Genomic DNA, 24,197 nt, shown 5'->3' on the forward strand with positions numbered 1-24,197 from the left:
GAGGCCAGATGTCCCTGAACAAACCAGCAGGCTCCACGGGACACAGAGGGCCAACTCTCATCATGTGGCTGTGAAAGGCAAAGGCAGCGGTTTTCTCACCTGAGCAGGTGAGAAGGCCACGGGCGCCTCCTGTCTGGGCAACATAAACCTCTGGAGTGTGGGGACAATCGTTGCAGGGGAGCCTTAAGAGGAAAATCTTGGACTTCTGGCCAAACTGATGATTAGGAATAAAAGAGGCGTGACTGGGTATCCTGAACTGGGGGCACTGTCCCCACTGCCTACGTTCATTATTTACAGTGGGTAGTAAGATTGGCATGGAATAGTATCCTTGCCCCTAATAAGTGTCATAGCACTTAATCCCGAAATTCAGAAGTTCAAGGCTTCAGGCTCAAAAACTTCAGCTTGTTCTCACCTTGGTCAGGTCCCTAAGCTCAAAACATGATGTGTCAAAAAAAAAAAAAACAAAAAACATGATGTGTCATATGATATGTAAGACAAAGAATGAGGTGGGCTGACCACTTGGGCATCATATAGCCTGGCTAAAGGACTTCTAAAATGGTTTTTGTTGTTGTTTTAGTCGCTCGGTCGTGTCCAACTCTTTTGCGACCCCCATGGACTGTAGCCCTCCAGGCTCCTCTGTCCATGGGAATTCCCAAGCAAGAATACTGGAGTGGCTTGCCATGCCCTTCTTCAGGGGATTTTACAAAATGTCAAAGATCTACTGGGAATCTGCTCCTTGGAAGCAAGTGCTAAGGAAGCTCATCTCTCTACCTTCTTGCTCCCCTGGAGAAATCCTCTCAAGTCCTGCTTCTCCCAGTGATTTCCTGTCCATGAGCCAGCAGCATCAGCATCGCCCAGGAGCTTATTAGGAATGCAGAATTTGAGCCCACACCTCACACACACTGGACCTGAGCATCTGCATGTTACTAAGATCCCTGTGTTATTTGTGTGCATGTCCGTGTTGAGAAGGATTGCGCTGAACGAAGCCCTGAGCACAAGAGCAAGCTCTGCCGGTGCTGCCACACTGCACGGCCTCCCCAGGGCTGGAGCCTGGGCCCTCCAAGACACAACTGCCCCTAAAACTGAAAGGACAGCATTTCATCTCTGCCAGAGAGGGACAGTGGCGTCTTTCCCCAGGAGCACATATATGACCCCACCTAAGACTGCATGAAACATTACATCAAGAAGGAAAAAAAACAGGGTTTCCCTGGTGGCTCAGTGTTAAAGACTCCGCCTGCCAGTTCAGGAGACACAGGTTCCATCCCTGGTCCAGGAAGATCCCCCATGACGTGGAGCAATTAAGCCCATGTGCCACAACTGCTAAACCTGTGCTCTAGCGCCCAGGAGCCACAACTACCGAAGCCCAAGCACCCCGGAGCCTGTGCTCCGTAAGAGGAGAAGCCCCTGCTCACCACAAGAGAGAAAAGCCCACTCAGCAACGAAGACCCAGCACTGCCAAAATATAAATAAATACAATTATGAAAATAGAAGGAAGAAATACACTCCCACAGCATATCATCGCCCTTCTATGAGAGAGAAAATGATTTTTAGGCCTACTCCAAGGCTGGTAAAAATCCCTTATTTAATGGCAGCAAGGGGCCCCGGGTTGGCTCACTGGGTCTGGAGTGGTGGGTCCACACGTGGCGGTCCCCGGAGTCCTCCAGCACCTGCGTGCACTTCCTCTTCTTGGCTGGAGGCAATGAGACTCTAAAATCAAGAACCCGAAATAAGGTTAGGATTTTTCTTTGCTCTCCATGTCACATTAAATCAAATTAAATTTCCCAGGACTCTGCTCTTGACCTTCCTAAGACTAATTCTAGTTAAAGTTTCTTGCATCCTGGAGTCTGTAATGCAGGGCTGATACATGGAGTAGATGGAGCAAGCTCCTACTACACGAGCTCTACTAGTCTGAATTCAGTTTTCCATTATCCAATGGATCTGGGATTCATGTGTTTGAAAAAATAAACTGACAACATTTCCAAAGGCAGAAACCAAGACAGAAGACAGAAGATACTTAAAATTTAAGTGTACATTTCACACCTGAAACTGTTTTTCATGTAGAATTTTGTCACAATATTTGATGGCCTTTACTCTTTTGATCATCCTCTAGATCCAGAGGAAGGAATGAAAGAGAGGGAAGGAGGAATGGAAGGGAAGGAGAAAGAAAGAATATTGATTGATACGTGAATACTGATTGAAAGACAATTGACACGTGAGTTTCAGAGAGCTCATTCACAAATCACTTGAGTGGTCTAGCTGAGGCTGCAAACGCAAAGAGTGCTTTCTCATTCACCCGGAATATCCCTCTACATTTCTGACATTTTGGCTTTCCATCACATGAGGACCTTGGGTTCAGGGGATTGTTATTTAAAAGCTTGTCTAAAGCCAAGGGTACTGGGTATCTGATATGTGTCTCAACACTGCCATCTTCTGGAAAGGACTATACAGTTCATTCTACCAGCGCTGCTGGGGAGAGGGGCTGGCTGGACTTTCAAAACGAAGTATCTACAAACATCAACATGAATCAGCCATAGGTATACATATGTCCCCTCTACCTCCCTCCCCATCCCAGCCCTCTAGAGTCCCGATTTGAGTTCCCTGAATCATAGAGCAAATTCTATCTACTTTACATACGGTAGTGTAAGAAATCAACACCATTCTGCAAAGCAATTATCCTTCAATTAAAAAATAAATAAACTTTCAAAAGCTAATTTAAAAATAATTGTAAAAAAGAAGACAAACAAGTAAACTAAGTATCTAGCCCTTTACCCAGGACTGTGGCACAGAGGCTGCTGATGGTAAGAACAACCAATTGCCCCAGACTGGTCCAGGGGGCTCACGAGGTGACTGGCGTCTGGGTAGCAGTTGTGAAGGGCACTGTGGGGATGGCCGGAGTTGCTCATTTCAGACGAGCTGTGAGGCTGGTGTGCGGGCAGAATCCCAGGTGCATTTGCCGAAGGGAGGAGGGCAGCCGGGGTCCCCCGGGCTGCAGGTGTCAGGGTCGGACAGCACGCACCTGGGGGAACACGCAAGTCAGGGAGGCCTCTCTTTCTCCCCACACAGGGCCCAAGAGAAGAGGAGGGCAAGACAAGTGAGAGGGAGGTGTGTCCCACTCACCTTTGTCCTGTGGAGGAGAGCAGGAATCTGATGCAGAATAGGGCGGGGTGTCTGGGAGCTGGCCTTGCCTGAGGATGAGAGACAGGCATTGATTTTTGTTGTAACCTATTTCATCATTGTATTTTTGTCACAAACTCGTAGTGTGCGCAGCAGCCCCCAGGGAGGGTTCTAGGTGCTCCTGGGGGCCGAAGCCCACCAGATCACGCCCAGCGTCACTTTGAGTGGGCTCCAAGCTGAACAGACCTGGGTTTGAATCCCAGCTCTTCCTAGCTGTGTATCCGTGAACAAGTACTTACTCTCTCCAGGCCTCCATTTCCTCACCTACAAAGTGGGAATAATCATGATGCCTCTTCAGAGCGTCATAATGAAAATTAAATGAGATACTGTGTATAAAGCATAAGATACACCCCAAACACAATGAGTACTCAATAAAGTTTAATTAACATTAGCGTTGCTTCTTGACATCCTCAAAGCACTTACACCAGAGAGATGGTTGGGCCAAAGCAGTATAAAATATCATTACCATAGCCCTGGCTTTCCATCTGTGCTCTGGGGAGTCCTAAAGGTCTTGGAAGGAGTTCAGGTGTTTTATAAAAGAAAAAATTTAAATGCCTGTAGGGAAAAAAAATTACAACTTTTTTCTGTTTTATATATTGAGATGCAAGTAAAATTTTATTTTTTTTAAAAAATGAGTACCACCACTAAAGAAAGTGTGAAAATTTCTTTTAAAAAAACCTATATATGTATACTTATGTATACACATTGTTGTACGGCAGAAACCAACACAGCATTGTAAAGCAATTATACTCCAATTTTTTTTAAAGTTATTACAAGATAATGTCTATTAAAAAGTAAAAAAACACAAACCTATCATTTATGTTCAAAAAGGTTTGGCTTATGCCTCTGATTCTAAGTGATGTATAAACACCACCATCTTCCACCTGACTCTCTTGCTGAAGAGTAACTTATCCTGTTTTTCTCGGTTAAGATTTCAACCTCATGCAATAAAGAGAGAAGTGAAAGTTGCTCAGTCGTGTCTGACAATTTGCTACCCCGTGGACTATACAGTCCGTGGAATTCTCCAGGCCAGGATAATGGAGTGGGTAGTTGGTCCCTTCTCCAGGGGAATAAAGAGAGAAGTAAATCTGCCTTTATAAAGACAATATAGAAAAAAATATAGAGAAGCTATATTTTCTCCTCAAGTTGGTCCTTTATAGTTTATTCATTTTCATTAACAAGGAAAGAGAGAACATACACTGTCCTTCCTCCCAAAGCTCCACCCAAATGAAAGCAAAAGGAATAAAGAAGCGGAAACACAGAAGGACGTAGAATCCGTGAGTAGAGACCACGACAGACCGTATTTCAGTAACCGCGTGGCAGACGGAAGTAGGATAGATGGTAACTGAATCAGCAGAAGGGAAAAGCAAAAACAAGACTGCCTGGGGATGGAAGAGGGGCTGTGGGAGCCAACAAGAGTTTTTCCAAGTTGAATATAACTCCAGCAAAGCCCAAAACCTTGATGTCACCAGCAGCCTCTGAATCCAGGGATAACAAGCTGGAGCTAAAAGTGAAAAGATTGGGACTCCCCTGGTGGTCCAGTGGTTAAGAATCCGAAGGCTCCCCATCCCTGGTGGGAGAGCTAAGATCCCACGTGTCACAGGGCAACTAAGCCCACGTGCCACAATTCAAGGGCCCGCATGCCATACTGTGTGCCACAACCAAGCCCCTATGCAGTCAAGTAAATATATAAAAATATTCAAAACAAAAAATAAAAGTGAAATAATTGATTGCAAGTTTAAATAAGAAAAATAGCTGGACCCTTAGATCAGCTTCCCCAACCTGTATAGTCTGGCAACTACCTCCATCATCCCATTGGAAAAATTTTTATTCTCCAGAGATCCTGGGAGATTGTAGAGCTTTGGGACCAAAAATGGAAGGACTCATTAAAAGTCTAAACGCTGAAAGGTGAGACCCTTCTTCAATTAAGCTTTACAAGCAACCAAGCTGATTTCCCACAGTAAGAAATTAGAAGATTGTTCCCTAAAAATATTCAATCTACTCAGGACTGGAGAGGGGGGAATGAGATTTGGAATTGAAAAGAAATAAAATGGCCAATCCCTGCCTGATCACCCTATAGTAAAACTCATTCTTTAAGAATAGTGGTTTGCCAAATAACTTCTTAAGCAGGAAAAAGCAATAAAAGACCAGACATTTTTCAGAGAATCTTAACCATTAAAGACAGAACAGACAACTAGATTCAATAAGAATGCAAAAGAATCACAAAGAGTTCTTCTACATCTGATAAGACCGGTAAGCTCTGACCAGACTTGATTGACCCTCCCAAAGATAAAAATATCAACTCCAGAAAATTATATATATATATACATATATATATATATATATAGTTGTTGTTCAGTTGCTTAGTCGTGTCTGACTCTTTGTGACCACATGGACTGCAACACGCCAGGCTTTCCTGTTCTTCACCATCTCCCAGAGCTTGCTCAAACTCATGGCCATTGAGTGGATTATGCCATCCAACCATCTTATCCTCTGTTGTCCCCTTCTCCTCCTGCCTTCAATCTTTCCAAGCATCAGGGTTTTTTCCAAGGAGTTGTCTCTTTGCATAAGATGGCCAAAGTATTGGAGCTTCAGCTTCAGCATCACTCCTTCCAATGGGCATTCAGGATTGATTTCCTTTAGGATTGACTGGTTTGATCTAATTGCAGTCCAAAGTACTCTCAAGAGTCCTCTCCAGCATTGCAGTTTGAAAGCATCAATTCTTCAGCACTCAGCCTTCTTTATCATCTTTTTTATGGTCCAACTCTCACATCTGTACATGACAACTAGAAAAACCATAGCTTTGATTCTGGAGCCTGGTGGGCTACAGTCCAGAGGGTCACAAAGAGTCAGACACAACTGAGCAACTAAGTACGCACACATGCATATACCTTGAAATACTGAAAAGTAAACAAAAGGAAGAAGATTTTGAGGAGTTCTGAAACTTAGAAGAAAGTAATGGCATAGGGTGAGCTGTCTATTTACAGCTTTTAGCCTTAAGGCCAATTGAACAGTTGCTTCTCTGTCCATGGGTTTTTCCAGGCAAGAATCCTGGAGTGAGTTGCCATTTCCTTCTCTAGGGGATCTACCTGACCCAGGGGTCAAACCCCAGTCTGCCGCAATGCAGGCAGATTCTTTACTGTCTGAGCCACCAAAACTCCAATAGAAACCCACAGTCTTTCAGGACTGAAGAACCAGAGAACAGACTTTGGGGCAAACATAGCTGCTGAAATTGAAAGGGAAATCTTGGGAAAGAGGGATACAGAGAGGAGAAACCCTAAATTCTATGTAAAAACCCTGGCCAAATGTCTGGCTGAATCATGAGCCATCAATATGTCTTAGAGAGGAATAAAAAGTAGAAGAGATTTTTTAAAAGACAAATAATAAAGCAGCAGAATTAAATGCAGTATCAATAATTGCATTAAAGGTTAATAGATTATATACTCCCATTAAAGGGAAGATATTGGAAGAAAGGATTTTTAAAAAGCAAGGCCCAACTGTATGTTGCCTGCAAGAAACACTTTAAAGACTCAGATAAGTTGAAAGTTAATGGAGAAAGAATATGCATATGGGAAGGCAGAAGTGACTTCATGAATAACAGCTAAAATAGACTTGAAAAATAAGGAGACTCATTCAATAATAATACGATAATGGCAAAGTGTGGTCTCCTGGGGGTTGAAAGCCATGCAAACTAAAAGGAGTGCAAAATAGATGTTCTCTCGAGCTGGTTGAAGTTAACACATCCAGGACATCTGCTTGTGGTCTCCAAAACAGCCAGGATTCCTTTCAGATTGCAGCCAGGCTGAATTAAGCATTGACTGAGTGCCTAGTATGTGCTCATGACTCTACTAGACACTAGACAGGACTTACAGTGCTAAGATGTGGGCTTCCTGGGACTTCCTGGCGGTCCAGTGGTTAAGGCTTGTGCTTCCACATCAGTGGGCATGGGTTTGATCCCTGGTGAGGGAAATAAGATTCCTCATGCCCTGCAGTGAAGCCAAAAAAAAAAAAAAGACATGGGCTTCCCATGAGCACCCAGCTGGGACTAGTCACAATTCTACAATCCGGTCCTTAGTTTTCTACCAATTGCACCTTCTCTAAAGCTCTATTGCACAGTGACATCACCTCAGCAGAGTACCCTGAACAGAGCTATTACTTAATAAATATGAATTACTGCTTTTTACCTGACATATAGCCATAAATATGTGTATATATATAAATTCATATATCAAGAGAGTTTTCCTGACCACACCAGTCTAACCTGGTAGTCTTCCCCCACCCCTTGCACTCTGCTCTTCTACCCTACACTTGCTTTTCTTCACCTTACTGAACGACTTTATACGATACATCATTGTCTTTCTCTTCCCACTGGAGTCCATAATGACCTTGGAGCACTAAGGGTGAATGCTGAAGGCATAGGAAGCATTCTCCCCAGGAGCAGGCAATAAGGAAATGCACTGTCTTCTGAGAATTAAAAAAAAAATACTTAAACCCACAGAAAGTCAATCTGTTATTTGTCATTATAACCACGCACCACTAAATCAAAGAAAAATGCCTGGGTGCCCTGCAGGGCAGACAGCTTTACCACAATGCCCTGGATAAACTGTTACAGAAATTGTTGACTGTTGTACCCCACCATGCAAGTACAAAGATAGCTGTTACTGAAAGTATTTTCTCCAGATTTTCATGTGTATGATTCATGTCCTCCCACACAGACATTCACTTAAGAGCATGTCTAAATTCTGTGTGTGTGTGTGTGTGTGTGTGTGTGTGTGTCCTGCATAGTGCCCACTGGCAAGCATGTAGAAGTGAAGTCACTCAGTCCTGTCCGACTCTTGGTGACCCCATGGACTGTAGCCTGCCAGTCTCCTCCATCCATGGGATTTTCCAGGCAAGAATACTGGAGTGAGTTGCCAGTTCCTTCTCCAGAGGATCTTCCCAACCCAGGGACTGAACCAGGGTCTCCCGCGTTACAGGCACACTCCTTAACATCTGAGCCACCAGGAAAGTCCATGTCTTAATACTGTGTGTGTGTGTCCTGCATAGTGCCCGCTGGCAAGCATGTAGTAGGCACTTAATAAATGAATATTTGGTCAAACTTGGTACCCACCACCTGGAAGCTGGGATGGGAAAGGGCCTTGGCAGAAATGTCATCACCAGATAAAGTTGCCCAAGAAAATCATTTTATGACAGGGCAGTGGAAGCAAGAAAAGCAAGATGCAAAGCAACTATCCTACAAATAAAAAAAGAAGAACAAGCTGCCACCCCTCTTCTTCAGCCCTATCTTGGCAAACTGCAAAGACCCTGACCCTCTCACCACTCTCTCCTGCTGCTTGAGAAATAGACAACCTTTAGAGAGGACCTACTCTGGTCCAGTCACTGAGCTAACCCTTTGCATGTGTTGCCTCATCTAATGTCTGCTATGATTATTTTTGTCCCTAACCCCCAGACAATGAAACTGAGACTTGATGAGGTTGAGTAATTTACCGGAGCTTATTCATCTGGCAACCAGTCAAACTGGAGTCAAAAGATCTAGCATCCGAGTTTATGCTCTAGAGATCAAGGTGTTGGACTTCTCTGGAGGCTCAGTGGTAAAGAACCTGCCTGCCAGTGCAAGAGACATGGGTTGGATCCCTAATCTGGGAACATCCCACATGATGCAAAGCAACTAAATCCGTGCACACAACCTCTGATCCTGTGTTCTAGAGCCTGGAGTTGCAACTACTGAAGCCTACGCGCCTGGAGCCTGTGTTCTGCAACAAGAGAAGCCCATGCACGTAACTAGAGCACAGCAACGAAGACCCAGCACAGCCAACAATAAATAAAGAAAATTATTTTTTTTAAAAAGAATATGGTGTTTTTTGATACAGATATTTAAATATCTTAAATTCTTTACTATAGGTGACTTCATTTTTTACAAATATCTTTAGAATTGGGAAGCCACTGGTCATACTTTAACTCAGGATTCTGTTTAGCTTTTCTCCTACTGCATCCGTTTGAAACCCGAAATCAAACTGGTTGATGAACCCAGCCTTTAACAAGCTCATCTCACAGAATTACACAGACTATCTCACTCTCTTTCGCAACATCACAGTGAAGAGTTCATCAGCCCCACTATAGCAGTGGCAGAACTAAAACATGCAGCTGGTCATTGACTCCTAACGCGTTTTGCCATCCAACTCCAATAAGCCAAGTCCAAAGTGAAACCTGGGCTTCCCTGGTGGCTGAGCAGTAAAGAATCTGCCTGCAATGCAGGAGACATGGGTTCAGTCCCTGGGTTGGGAAGATCCCCTGGAGGAGGAAATGGCAACCCACTCCAGTATTCTTGCTTGGAGAATTCCATGGACAGAGGACCCTGGCAGGCTACAGTCCAGGGGTTGCAAAGTCGGACACGGCTGAGTAGCTAACACTCTCACATAGTAGAGGGGAAGTAATGCAATGTTTGTAGTAACTTCATGCTTGAATCCCAGCTCTGCTACTTATTAGCTGTGAACCCAGGAAAGAAAACCTACATTCCAGGGCTTCTGTGAGGAATACAACTAATCTGCAAAAAGAGAGCCTGGAATTTAGAAACACTCAACACTTGGGGTATTTGAATACATTATGCAGATGTATAATGATCATTGGACCAGCTCAGCAACTCCAGGAGTACAGACTGGGGCTGTTTCCACTTGTTCTCTTTTGGATTTTTATTGCAGCTTCACTTAATTGCATGCACCTGAGCAAAGGCAGGTTATCGGATCATAGGATTTCTCTTTAATGTGCGAGAACTCTGACAATCTTTGCAAACAATGGTTCAGGATCCATCTGAGTCACAGCTTTTAGCACACAATTTTAGACAAACTTCATGTGTTTCCCTGAGAGTCATGGAGTCTAAAAACATCTCCGAAAATATCAATTAATCCAAAAGATGCCTGTAGAAGAAAAGGCAGGTGTTCTAGAGTCAGGCACATTTTAATTCCGGCTTTGTCTCTGATTAACCGATGAAGACTTACATTGTACCTCAGCCTCTTCATGTGTAAAATATGGATAATGCTGTGCCTATTTTGAAGAATTAATAAGAGAATGAAATGTGTAAAGTCAAATATGTAATTAAATAAGTGAATAAATTACAAAGAATAACACCTAATAATTGGTGTATGTTCAACAATATTAACTCCCTCCTCTACTTCACTTACAAACTCTCAAGGTAGAAAGTAAATCTGATTGAGCAAACTATGTCTGAATCTCAATAGCGGTCATCCAGCGTGAGATATCTGGTCTTACTTGAAGGACCATTATTATCAGGAAGACCAAAATCAAATGACAGATTTCTGAACTCCCAGGTAGAAAGACAGCTCTTCGAATAAGACTTAAAGACTTGTTCACTTTTTCCCACAAAGAGCGAAAGTTCTTTCTGCTGATTAAACAGATTCCGATGGGATAAGCTTTACTTTATCTTAAGAAGAAATCACGTGGGAGAAAGAAACTAGACAACTTCTGACGGGTTGTTTGTAGGCAGAGATGGTTAGGGTAAACCCACTTACCCATCCTTCTCACAGGAATAATGGCAGCTGCCTGGATGGACTGAGAGGAATATGAAAGCAGGCACGGGGGCAATTTGTGTCTGGTGTCAGCCCATGCAGCCACCTGGAGCAAAGAGCCAGCTCAGAGTGTGGGCTCAGAGATGTGGCAACCCATCAGCTGTGTGTGTGTGTGTGTGTGTGTGTGTGTGTGCGCGCGCACTTAATTAGCTGCAAAATGTTGAGCTTCCATTCCTCCCCACAGTCATTTTGGCATGGATGTTTTTTGTTGGCAAAGAGCAACCAGAGCCAGGTACCAAAGTACCTGCAAATAGCTTTCCATGTTACTATTGAGATTCACGTTCATTGTTCCACTCTCTGTCCTTCATGGGGGAGAGATGGAAGGGCATTTATAAGAACATCGATGTGGGCTCAACAACAATGACAGAGGAGGGTCGGTGAACTTAAAGACAGATTAATAGAAATGATCCAATATAAACAACAGAGAGGAAAAAAATGAACTGAGCCTCAGGGACCTGTGTACAACATCAAAAGTCTAACATTTGCATCGTTGGAGTCCTAGACAGAGGAAAGAAAGACATTGATACAGAAACGTAAATGTGAAGAAATAATGACTAAAAACTTCCTAGAGGTAGTGAAAAACAGAAATTTACAGTTTAAAAAGTGGAGCAAAACAGTATAATCTCAAAGAAAACCATGCCCATATCCAGACACATTATAATAAAGTTGCTGAAAATGTTATCTTGCAGGTAGAGAAAAATGACATATTATATATACAAGGAAGCAATGATTCAAATAACTGCTTATTTCTCATCAGAAACCATAGAGATCAGAAGACAGTACTGGGGAAAAAAGAACTGAGAACTCTAAATCACAATCATTCTTGAGGACTTTGGCATTCCTCTTACATGAATAGATAAAAGAAGTAGAGAAAAATCAGGAAGGCTATGGAAGACTTGAACAACAATGTTAACCTGCTTGAATACTTGACCCAACAACAGCGAATGCACATTCTTTTCAAGTGCACAGGGAACATTCACAAGATAGATCATGTCCTGGATCATAAAGCAAATCTTAACAAATTTAAAATAATTAGAATTATACAGAGTGTGTTCTCTGTCCATAAGGGAATTAAACAATGAATCAGTGACAGGAAAATTCCAAAATATTTGGAAATGAAACAAACCAATTCCAGCAACCCATGAGTTAAAGAGGATGTCTCAAGAAAAAATAAGAAATATTTTGAGCTGAAAGAAAATCAAAGAATAGCATATCAAAAACTGAGGAAGACAGCTAAAGCATTGAATGATTAAATTAGAAAACAAAGAATGGTCTCAAATCAAGAACTAAGCTTCCAACTTGAGAAACTAAACAATGAGGAGCAGACTAAACCCAAAACAAGCAGAAGGAAATACTAAGAATAGAAATTAGTGAAATTGAAAACAAACACAATGGAGGAATTCTTAAATTAATTAATGGCTTCATAAGATTGCAGGACCCAAGCCCACTATATAAAAAAACAAAAATAGTTCTAGATGATGGCAATGAATAATTGGAACCTAAAATTTGAAAAAAAAAATTAGAACCACAATTATTTACAGTAACTCAAAGAAAAATATTGGGTGTAGATCTAAACAAAACATACAGGATTTGTATGCTAAAACTATAAACACTGATGAAAGAAAGCAACAAAAGTCTAAATAAATGGAGAGGTATAATATGTTCATAGGGCTTCCTTGGTGGCTCAGCAGTAAAGAATTTGCCTGCCAAGGCAGGAGATGCAGGTTCAGTCCCTGGGTTGGGAAGATCCCCTGGAGAAGGAAATGGCAACCCACTCCAGTATTCTTGTCTGGCAAATGCCATGGACAGAAGAACCCAGGTGGACTACAATCCATGGGGTCTCAAAAGAGTCAAACTCAACTTAGTGATTAACCAACAATTATGTTTATGGCTTGAAAGACTCAATTTCCTTAAGATGTCGTACGTACAGCCTCAGTCACTAAGTCATGTCCAGCTCCTTTGAGACCCCATAAACTGTAGCCCACCTGGGTTCTTCTGTCCACAGGATTTGCCAGACAAGAATATCGGAGTGTGTTGTCATTCCCCTCTCCAGGGGATATTTCTGACCCAGGGATTGAACCTGCCTCTCCTGCATTGGCAGGCAGATTCTTTACCACTGTACCACCTGGGCAGCCATTAAGAGTTGATGTTCCCCCAGATGGATCTCCAGACTTAATACAATTCTAGCCTACCTCTCAGTAAGATTGTATAGACATAAATAAGCTGATTTTAATATTTATGTGAGGTCAAAGGAACTAGAATTATCAAAGCACTTTTGAAAAAGAAGACAAATTTGGAGAACTTACACCAATGGTTTTAAGACATGATTACAGTAATCAAGATAATGTGGTATTGGCAAAATAACAGATACATGGATCAGTGAATCAGAATAAAGAGTCTAGATGTAGATCCACACAAACATGGTCAACTAATTTTTTTACAGCAGCATAAAGACAATTCAATAGAGAAAAATTATCTAACAAGGAATTCATAAAGCAACTGGACATCTATACACAAAGAAATCAATCTCAACTTGTATCGCAAAACTCATATGAAAATTAATTCAAAATGGATCACAGACCTAAATATAAAACTAAAACTTTTAGAAAAAAAACAGAAGAAAATCCTTGACAACTTGTTAGGCAATATCTATATTTCTTGTATATAAAACACAAAAGAAAAATTTGGTCTATTGGACATCATCAAAATTTAAAGCTTCCACTCTGGAAAAGACATTGTGAAGAGAATGAAAACGCAAGTTACAGGCATGGAGAAAGTATTCATAATCACAGATCCAATACAGTTCTAATATCCAGAATATTTAAAGAATTCCCTAAACTCCAAAATAAGAAAAATTTAGTTTTTTAAATGGGCAAAATATTTGAACAAACACTTCAACAAAGAAAATATATGAAAGGCAAACAACCACATGAAATAAGGCTCAACATCAGTTGTTGATAGGAAAATACAAATTAAAACAAACCGGGATACCATGATAAACCTATTAAAATGGCCATAATAACATTTTTTTAAAAACCAATAATTCCAAGAACTGGTGATGAAGAGAAGAAATTGGCTATCTCATATATTGCTAGGGGTAATGCAATTTTATAAAGTTAAGCTTGCACTTATAACATGGTCCAGCAGACTTTATCCAAAGTGTTGCCCTAGAGAAATTAAAACTCTTGATCACACAAACACCTATGCATGAATATTTATAAGAGCTATTCAAAACTGTCAAAACTGGAAATAATGAAAATATCCTTGAATGAGTAACTGGACAAACAAACTGTTACAACAACAGAGTTTATCTCAACAATAAAAAAGAATGAACAACAGCAAAAAGAATGAAAAAAAAGACATTATGCTTAGTGAAAGAAGTCAGACTCATCGTATTATATACCAGAGGGTCTCACTTATATGACATTCTGGAAAAAGCAAAACTACGGGGACAGAAAAAGAAAGATCAGTGGTCACCAGGGGTTAGGGGAGCATGATGGGTATGAACACACAGTGGAAATGTAGGGGAAATGTATCAGGTGAGAGAATGGTTGTGTGTGGTAATCATGGCAATAGTCACCCAACTCTATGAATTTCTCAAAACTCACAAAACCATACACAAGACAAAAATGCAATTTTACTGCTTATAAGTTGTTTTAAAAGAAAGTGGGCATGGCAATATAAATATTAGAAAATAAGAGCAGAAATCAATGACATAGAAAACAGAAAAACAAGAATATAATTTTAACCAAAACCTGGTTCTTTAAAAGCTTAAGAAAACTGATAAACCTATTGATAAATTATCAACATAAAAAGACATGAATTACTGATATCAATGACAACACTTGTTCACTATAGATTCTACAGACATTAAAAATATAATGAGGAAATGTGATGAACAATCTTATGCCAGTAAATTCAATAGGTGATAAGTGAAATTTATAAAGCCATTGAAAGACATAAACTGCTTAAGTTGATAATTAACAATTGATAACCTGAATAGCCCCATATCTATTAAAGATACAGAATTGGAAGGGAGGGCCTTCCTGTTAGGAAAAAAAAAAAAGGCAAAGCAAACCAAAAAACTCCAGACCTAGTTAGCTTCACTGGTGAAATTTGCAGAAGGTTTACATTAAGAGAAGAAATAATGCCAACTCTACTTAAGCTCTTCCGGAAAACAGAAAAGGAGGAAGCACTTCCCAGTTCATTTAATTATTTCATAACTTTTTAAACACCAGATGGAGAGCAGTGCTCTTATTACTTACAAGGCTCCGAAATCGAAATCATTGCCCAAGAACTCCTCCAGTAGACTTGTATCCAGGGTGGGGTTCCCCAGACTGCCATTGGCACCTTGAGCTGCAAAGGCAAATTGAAAATCTAGAGATTCATGAAGATTTCAGAATGGTTAATCACTAAAATTTCAAAGCAATTAAATGGCATAATGTATTTATTGAGAATGTGGCCTTCCTTCCATTCAAATATTTCCTTCAGAAATCTTTTTAGACATTACCCTCTTCCAGTAGCCTTCCTTGATCGCCCAAGGTTGGCTTAGGTGCCCATTTCTGTGTGCTTTCATTAACACCGTGTATTTTGCCTTTTGTACTATTTTAATTCCTTGCTTTTGTGTTTGTTTCTATATTTAAATTCTCTAACTTCGGGAATTGTGTCCCGAATTGTGTCTTATTGTATCCACAAGTATCTATAGTATAAAAAAAAGAAAACATTTATTGGCTGGCTGACTGGCTGGCTAGCTGGCTGGATGGATGGATGGATGGATTGATGATTGGTTTGTGGGCTGGACAGATTACTTCCAGTTAAGTCATCAAGAAGTTCAATATCCGGCCTCGTGTTTTTGTTAGACTTCCCAAATATAACACAATAGTCTGTCTTTTTCTGGATTTGCAAAATGAAAATGAGCTTATTGATTTCTTTCTGATCATAATAAAGATATTAGAAATTTTTAAGAATGTAAAATATGTTATAAAGAACACAAAACAATCTTTCTTTGCAGATAACATGGCTCTATAGCTAGATAATTCAAGAGAAACAACTGACTACACAAGGAAATGATCAGAAAAGTCAATAAAGTACAGTTAAAATTAACTATAAAGACTAATTACTTCTGTATATACAAAAAATGACCAGTCAATCATTCAAATAAATATAATGGGGGGAAAAGAAGATTCCACTCAAAATAATGAAAAGCCTAAAATATCTAAACATATATTTGGGGACAATATATTTTTTTTAAAAAAAGCTAAGAAACTCTATGAAGTAACATAAAAAGAAATTTGAATAAATGGAAAGGCTGTCATTAGACTAAAATAATCATTATCAAAGAGCTTTTACTAGACATTATTTAGGATGCCTGCCAAACCCATAGTCATTTTCTAAGACATTTCCCCTTATAAAAAGTCTTGAGCAACCTTTACAAGTACCTGAATCAGAGAAAAAAATCATTGGTTGGACAGTGACCAATTCAATTATTTCTCCTAAAATTTGAACTACTAAACTTTAAAGATTAAGTCACATAATAGCTCTGGCAGAGGACTGGAGTGAGAGTCTAAATATTTCTGCCAGGTGCTTTACCTGGATCCCTTACCCAGGCCCTTCATGATTGAGTGATGCAGGTTGTTTCCCTTTTACTCTAATCACATGACAGTCTTACATGCATGCAGTAAACCCTTTTGAATTGATTTGTATGTTATCTGAAATCAAATAATCCCCAAGGAAATTGTTCTGGAAATCTTCTGGAAAAGTAAATACATAAAAATGACCAGAAAAATTATGGAGTGGGCGGGGGGGGGATAAGTACTAAGAAATGATGAACACAGATGAACACATCAAAGGAACACCATGCGTCCAGGATATATCAAGAAATATTACATATGTACGGACTAAATATATATATATTGTGTGTGCTAAGTTGCTTCAGCCATGTCTGACTCTTTGTGACTCTAGGGACTGCTAGGTTCCTCTGTCCTTGGGATTCTTCAGGCAAGAATACTAGAGTGGGTTGTCATGCCCTCCTCCAAGGGATCTTCCCAACCCAGGGATCAAACCTGAGTCTCTTAAGTCTCCTGCATTGGCAGGAGGGTTCTCTACCACTAGCACAACCTGGGAAGCCTCATAATATATATTATATTTACATATATATATATATACACACACAATAGGTACATGATAAGCATATCCTTTGACACCAGTGAGGAAAGATTATTTAATATATGTTGTGGGGGAAATTGGTTATACATTTGGGAGAAAAAAACCTGGATTATTTTCTTGTTCCCACACCAAAATTCCAGATAGGTCAAATTTTTCAACATAAATAAATAAAACCACAGAAAGAAAACGTCAGTGACTATGCTTACGACCTTGAGATAAAGAAGGTTTTTTCAAGCATGGCACAAAAATCAAAAATTATTTTTTAAAAAAGCCTTGATAAAATTTCATTATATACATGTTTTGTGCAGGGAAGAATTTTTAATGGTTTATTTTGAAATAATTTCTAACCTAAAGAGAAACTACAGGAATACTAAGAAAGTCACACATAACCTTCACTCACATTCATCAATTATTAACACTGTGCTGCATTTTCATTATTCTCTTTTTCTCTTTCTCTCTCACACACACAAACACACACAGATACACACCCACCTATACATATCATTTTGAATCACTTAAGAACAGGTGCCTTCATCCCTACTTCAGTATATCTTCCTCGGTATAACCATTATCTTCACAACCACAATTCAATTATCAAAATCAGAAAACTTACCATTGATACAGTTTTATCATATAATCTACATTACACATTCAAATTTTGCCAATTGTCTCAATAAATGTCATTAATAGCATTTTTCTGGTACATAATTAAATCCAGTGGAACATAACACATTTAGTTGTCATGCCTCTATAGATATTTTTGAAGGGTATAGGCTAATTGTTTTATAGAACGTGCTTCAGTTTTGGCTTGCTCATGTTTTCTCAAGGTTAAATTCAAGTTTTGTGTGTTTAGCAAGAGTATTACCTAAATGATATTATGTCTCTCTTAGTGCCTTCTATCAAGAGGACCATAATGTCTCATTATTATTGATACTAATTTTCACCCCTTGGTTAAGGTACTACCTGCCAACTTTCTCCACTATAAAGTTACTACTGTTCTTTTCGTGATTTGTGGCAAAATACTTTGAAATTATGCAGATATTCTGTTCCTCATTAAATTTTTATCTAATAGTTTTAGTAACCATCGAAGATAATGAGCATTTTAATCCTTGAAGAAAGTTAAAAACTAAATGAAGGAATATTTTCAATATACATGAAAAAGTAACTATCCATAATACCCAAGACATTCTTTCAAATCAATAAAGTAATAGCTACACTTCAATAGAAAATAGTAAAAGACTTAAAGAGGCAGTTCATAAAATTAAAAATCAAATCGGTTAATAACTGCTCAAAATATATTAAACTTTACTAAGAAACAGAATTTAAAATATAAGAAAATTTTCTTTTTTCATACAAAATTGGCATATATTCAAGGAGTTAATAAAATCCACTGTTAATGATGATAGAAATAAATGACCCTCTTATGCACTGCTGACAGGAATACATATTAAATAATGTATCTACAAAGAGCTAGCATATGTTTCAAAAAAACTGAATGTGCATTTATACTCTGATCCAGAAATTTCACTTAATACACTTATGGTAATATACTTGCTATAATAATAGAAAATTGAGAATAGGTGACCATTAATTGACATTCATTTAATGAAATACTATGCAGTCATTTAATAAATTCTATAACATTTCAAGAGAAAGTAGGTTGCAAAATCTTTACCTACCCAATTTGTTTTCAAATATAAATGTAATAGACAGACAATTCCAAAATTTAAAAGTTGAGAGTATAAAGCCCCCATGACTTCCTCTTGAAAATAACTCCTTGACAGTGAAATTCCACCAAGCAAAAATGATTCAAAAGAAAGAACTCAGAAATATAGAAATTGAAGTTGGAAAACAATGATGAACAGTGAATACAGGACTTAAACTGAATAGCTGAGGGAAATATGGTTACAGATCAAAATGTAAAACTAATAAACCCTTAAAAAGGAAAAAATATCAGCAACAAAATTTACAAGATAGGGAGAGGGAAATGGGAAGAGATGTGATATCAATCCCTCTATTATTCATATCTCAGAGTTCATCTTCATTACCCTAAATCTCAACCATTGAGTAAAAAACTAACTGTTTCAGCTTTGTAGTGACTTTTAAATCCCCTTTCTTAATCTTGGAAGAATCATTTAAAACTATCTCTAATAGTAAAGAAATAATTATTTAAATTCTATACTTCCTTCAGTTTCAAGTTCTTTTTATCTTATTAAATTCAACTAAAATTAATATTATATTATATTTACTATCAATATTTTATTTAAATAGTACATGTGAGGTAAGATCAATTTCTTACAAAATTATTTCTACCATCTATCTAGTTATCTATCCATCTATAGATATTCATAGAGAAGATGAAATAATATTCTACCACTATTGGTAGATGGTAGGATTTAGAGTGATTTATCATTTTTTTTTAAAAAAAATTCCTATTACACACTTTGGAAAATTATTTTGCCCTTTGCACAATTTTGAATAAAATGATTTTCTAAAACAAGTGAGAAATAAATTGCTGAAATAGATAAAAACACAAAACCTAAACTGACCAGAAGCTCTAAAGTAAATAGAGAAAATTTCCACTCATGACTGTCACCCTATACTTGCATAAAAGATAAAAATCCCAGTGGCATCATGAGTTATGTTCTAAAACATGATAATTCCTCTGCCTGCCATTTTCACAATTCTGGAACATAAAGAAAGAAGAAAAGCATTCAAATATTTTGCATGAAGCCATCATAAAACTGATGCCAAAAGATGAGATACATAAAGAAACATACAGACTAATGTCATTTGTGAATATTATACCAAAATTCTAAATAAAATGCTAGCAACATGATTTAACATTTCTATTAAGAGAAAAATTCAAGAAACCAAAGGATAATTCAATATTGGAATTCATGTATCAAAGGTAAACTAGTATTTGACCTCAACTGAAATGTTAAAAAGGCATTTAACATTCATTATTGATTCCAATGAATACATGCTTAAGATTATATGTACTTAAATGCATACATATACATATATCTATGTCTCTCATATACAGAGATGTGATAAAAACCTATATTAAATAACATCATGTTTAACTGTTTAAGAAATTAGAACTATTTCCATTTATATTAGAAATGTGCATATTAATTTCCCTGCTATTATGCAATAACAGCATCAACACTCCTGAATTAATCTATATCAAACATCCACAATTTAAAAAAAGTCTTAAAATGATTCTAAAGTGTATCTCAAAGAATAATAATGTAAAAATACCCAGGAAAATAGAATAGAATCTGAAACAACTGGTATTCTTTTTGGTTTTTGCCAACAGTCGTAAACCAAAAGCTTTTTCTCTTATTGCGATGATATCTGAATAGGTTAGAGATAATTTAATGAGATCTTTATTGAACTTTGCGGCCATCTCCCGGGTATAATTTCAATATGCATTATTTCAGCTGTCTATCCCACACACCCGTATCCCTTAAGGAATCCAGTGCCTTGAATTCCTCCTAGGGGTAAGGTACCTCGGTACTAGATCACTGCACTGGTTATATGAATTGTAGGAGGACCATTTCATCTTCAGCTTTGGGCTTGCTAATTCACCCATGGCATTAAACCAAAATTTTAAAAACCTTAAGCACCTCACAAGTGGGAAAAATTGATGGGTGCTGAGACAGGCAGAAGAGGGGGAGGGGGAAAGGGAAGAGACAAAAAGAGATTCCCCAGCTCCATTCAGCGACGTGAACTCAGAGGGAGATGGCCGGAAGATATCCCTACAGGCTGCGATGGTCAGAAATGACCTCGTAGTGGGGCTTTGTCTCAAGCTAGACTTCGGAGAAAGGATAAGATGGAGATGAGAAGAGACTCATTCCTTCTCTCGTTGATTCAACCAGTACTTACTAAGCACCTGCTATGCGCCAAGCACTGCACAAGTTCTGAGAACACAGCCTTGAAAAAAATTAACAAGATCCACTCAGGAGGCTTGGATTCGAATGGAGGGGAAGAGAGCAACAGTGGGGGAGGAGGTACATGACATATGAGAAACAATAAATAAACAGGCTCTTTTTGGGTGGTGATGAAAATAAAATAGAGTGGCGTTGATAGGCGGTTGGGGAAGGAGCTCCATTCAACCTGGAGGCTTTTCTCAGGAAGGCACCAGCCGTGCAGAGATTGAGGGCAGAGCATGCTAGGGAGAGGGAACAGCCCTTCAAGAGCCCAGGGACTGGACTGAGATGGCTTGTCAGAGAAACAAGCCATTCCAGTGTGGCCAGACCACAGGAGCACGGGGAGGAGGAAGCGAAGGTGCTCAAAGCATTGAGAAGCCTTTGGACACTGAGATAACATGCTCCACATTTTTTTTTGTTTATTTGTTTGTTTGGCTGCGTTTGGTCTTAGTTGCAGAACACGAGATCTTCATTGTGTCATTGTGGGATCTTTCCTCGCGGCCCATGGACTCCCACGTTGCCCCTCGAGCGCTGGGTAGTTGCCCCGTGGGCTTGGTTGCTCAGTGGTTTGTGGGATCTTCCCGGACCAGGGCTCGAACCCACATTCCCTGCATTGCACAGTAGAGTCTTAACCACTGGACCACCAGGGAAGTTTCACTCTTCCTTTATAAAAAGTCACCCTAGTTGCTTTGCAGGAAAGGACTATCCAGGACAAGAACAGAAGAAGGGAAATAAGCTTGAAGCCTGTTGCAGTTGTCCGGGGACTTCAGAGGGAGTTTGGAGTTCTTACTCTGGAAAGGAGAAGCACTTTGCCCGACCTCACCGGTCCTCCTAACAGCCCTAGGGGGTGGGCAATTAGCATTATTTCCAGTGTACAGAGAAGGCAACGTGATTACACAGGTTAACTAGCTCGCCCAGGGTCACACAGATGTAAATGACCTGCAGGGACGCCAACAGGCCTGCGCTGATTCCTGAAAGTGTTCTCACTCCCACCCCCATCACTCCCATCCCCCCCTGTATTCCTCCTCCTCCCCAACAATGCCAGCCAGCTGAGGGAAAGCAACTTGCTTTCAACTGGGCTTTGGTCAAGACAATTGCTAAGAGAAGCAGATGGAGGAAAAGATCTATTTAGTTTCCCATTGAAGCCCCTGCTGGAGTCCCATCTGCTTTATACAGCACACCCCACCCCACCCCCAAACGCATACACACAACACCCCACGTAGCAGTAGAAGGGGGCCCATAGATTCTCAGACCTGACCTCTGTGCGGCTTGCATTGCATCACCCATCCTCCCCAACCTCCATCCCCAGGTAGAAATAAGAGATGGTCCACGGCATCCAGGACCTGCCTGGGTGGCTTGTCCAAATTCCTTACCGAACCAGGAGAGATGAACCCCAGGGTAGCTGGCTTTCTGTAGGACTCCAAAACCACAGCTGTGCTTTCCAGACCCGAAGGAAATTATTTCACAAGATAAATCCACACTGTCAGATAAAATTGTTTCCAGGAGGCTTTACACACACAGGACAACACTCAAATGGCTCTTCAAATAAATCACATGCTTTTAAAAATAATCACTTTGCTCTAAATGTCTTAAACGCTGGTTTGTAACATCCAAACCTGCAAAGTGTGGGTTCTTGAGCATTCCACCCACTGTCAGGAAGGCTCAGGTTCAAACCTTGATGCCACCCTTTTCTATATTTCTCTCTGTGGCCTGGAAAGGCTGTCACTATCCTGCTCACAAAAGAAACTGCCCAGGCCTCCAGGAGTCCCAGAGACCCACTCCCATCATTGCTCTTCCTTAGAAGGTCCTTCTTCACCCTAGCTCTCTGCCCCACTTCCAAGCACAGTGACAGCTGCAGGATGATCACCCGTCCTGTTGCCCCTGGCCTTGGGCAGACAAGGAAAAAAACCTCAATCCACCAAGGATACCACAGACAAATCTAAGTTGCATCCACAAGACTCACTCATAAGCATGCATGTGCCTTTGGGGACACAGGACTTCCCCGAAGGTATGAACAGGGTGCATACAGCAAGGACCTCCCTTTCTGTTTCCCTCCCACCCACCCAGCCACCACCAACCAGTCCTGCGTAAGGACCCTTCTTGTTTCTACCCAAATGACCCCCTTCCAATATAACTCCCCCAAACCCAGGTGCCCCCTGTTCCTTTTTAACTGCTCTTTCACTCTTTGTCCCAAAACAGTGCTGCCCAGACTATTCAGACAACAGATAAGGTGAAAAAATTTGTCTGTTAGGACAACTCTAGGATTTTTTAAATTTTTATTTTTATTTTTTGGCTGCCCCGGGTCTTAGTTCCATCATTTGGGATCTAATTCCCTGACCAGGGATAGAACCAGGGGTCAAACCTGGGCCCCCTGAATTGGGAGCACAGAGTCTTAACCACTGGACCGCCAGGGAAGTCCCTCTAAGTTTTTTAAAGGCTCTAAATAGCAACCAGTGTTCCCACCTCCCCCAATCCCCACCTTGATTGCCCTTTGGACTTAAACATAGAGCTTCCCTCTGATGTACCAGTGCTCATGAGGAATCATAGCATAAATGTTTGTGGATATGCCAAAGAAGAAGGAGGAGTCGGGGGGGGGGGGCGGGGGGAAGATGGAGGATAGGAAGAGAAACGAGACACTCATTTGCTTAAGGATGTGCACTCGGTCCCTTGAGCCACCCCTTTTGTCTTTCCCAGCATCAGGGTCTTTACCAAGGACTTGGCTCTTGGCACCAGGTGGCCAAAGTATTAGAGCTTCAGTTCCAGCACCAGTCCTTCCAATGAATATTCAGGGTTGATTTCCTTTAGGATTAGGTGGTTTGCTCTCCTTGCAGTCCAAAGGACTCTCAAGAATAATAATAATAATAGAATAAAGATAGTAAGAGCATTTACCTCAGGGAATTGTGAGGATTAAATGAGATAATGCATAGAAATGTATGCAGCATCGTTCCCAGCTCAATAAATACTGTCCTTTGTCATAACCATCCATTGCTATGCTCAAGAACTTCATAACCCAGTGAGAAAGACTGACATGAAAGTCCACCATAGCAGCTTGATGCAGCAGCTGAGTGTCACAGGGCATTACAGGTCGCCTAAATGACTCAACAGGAGTAAAAAGGTGCCAGGGAAATCTTCCAGTAATAGGGGTCCATGAAGCTGGAACTGTTAGCACGGGCAAATCCTGGGGCTTTGAATGACATGAGATTCTTTCTTTAATGTTCCTTACTGACATAATTTTTTAAATTAATTCTTATTGGCATATAGTTGCTTTACAATATTGTGTTAGTTGCTGCAGTATAGCAAAGTGAATCAGCTGTGTGTATACATATACCCCCCCCCCCTT

At 40.0% G+C, this 24,197-nt stretch overlaps 1 protein-coding gene across 5 annotated transcripts in view; it reads right to left on the minus strand.

Moving 5' to 3' along the window:
- The window catches only part of MYRFL (myelin regulatory factor like), a 115,142-nt gene that overhangs the window by 74,573 nt on the left and 16,372 nt on the right, over window positions 1-24,197 (minus strand). For 4 of the 5 annotated variants that reach the window (XM_061130188.1, XM_061130192.1, XM_061130170.1 and 1 more), the window contains exons 2-5: window positions 15,023-15,113; window positions 3,118-3,185; window positions 2,770-3,016; window positions 1,616-1,707 (exon numbers count right to left, since the gene is read on the minus strand). In XM_061130188.1, coding sequence (XP_060986171.1) covers window positions 1,616-1,707; window positions 2,770-3,016; window positions 3,118-3,185; window positions 15,023-15,113 — 498 coding nt within the window. The remainder of the gene's footprint in view (window positions 1-1,615; window positions 1,708-2,769; window positions 3,017-3,117; window positions 3,186-15,022; window positions 15,114-24,197) is intronic. The other variant, XM_061130196.1, reaches the window with a different exon arrangement.

This window comes from Dama dama, chromosome 3 (assembly GCF_033118175.1).
Source record: "Dama dama isolate Ldn47 chromosome 3, ASM3311817v1, whole genome shotgun sequence".
Classification (NCBI taxonomy): Eukaryota; Metazoa; Chordata; class Mammalia; order Artiodactyla; family Cervidae; genus Dama; species Dama dama.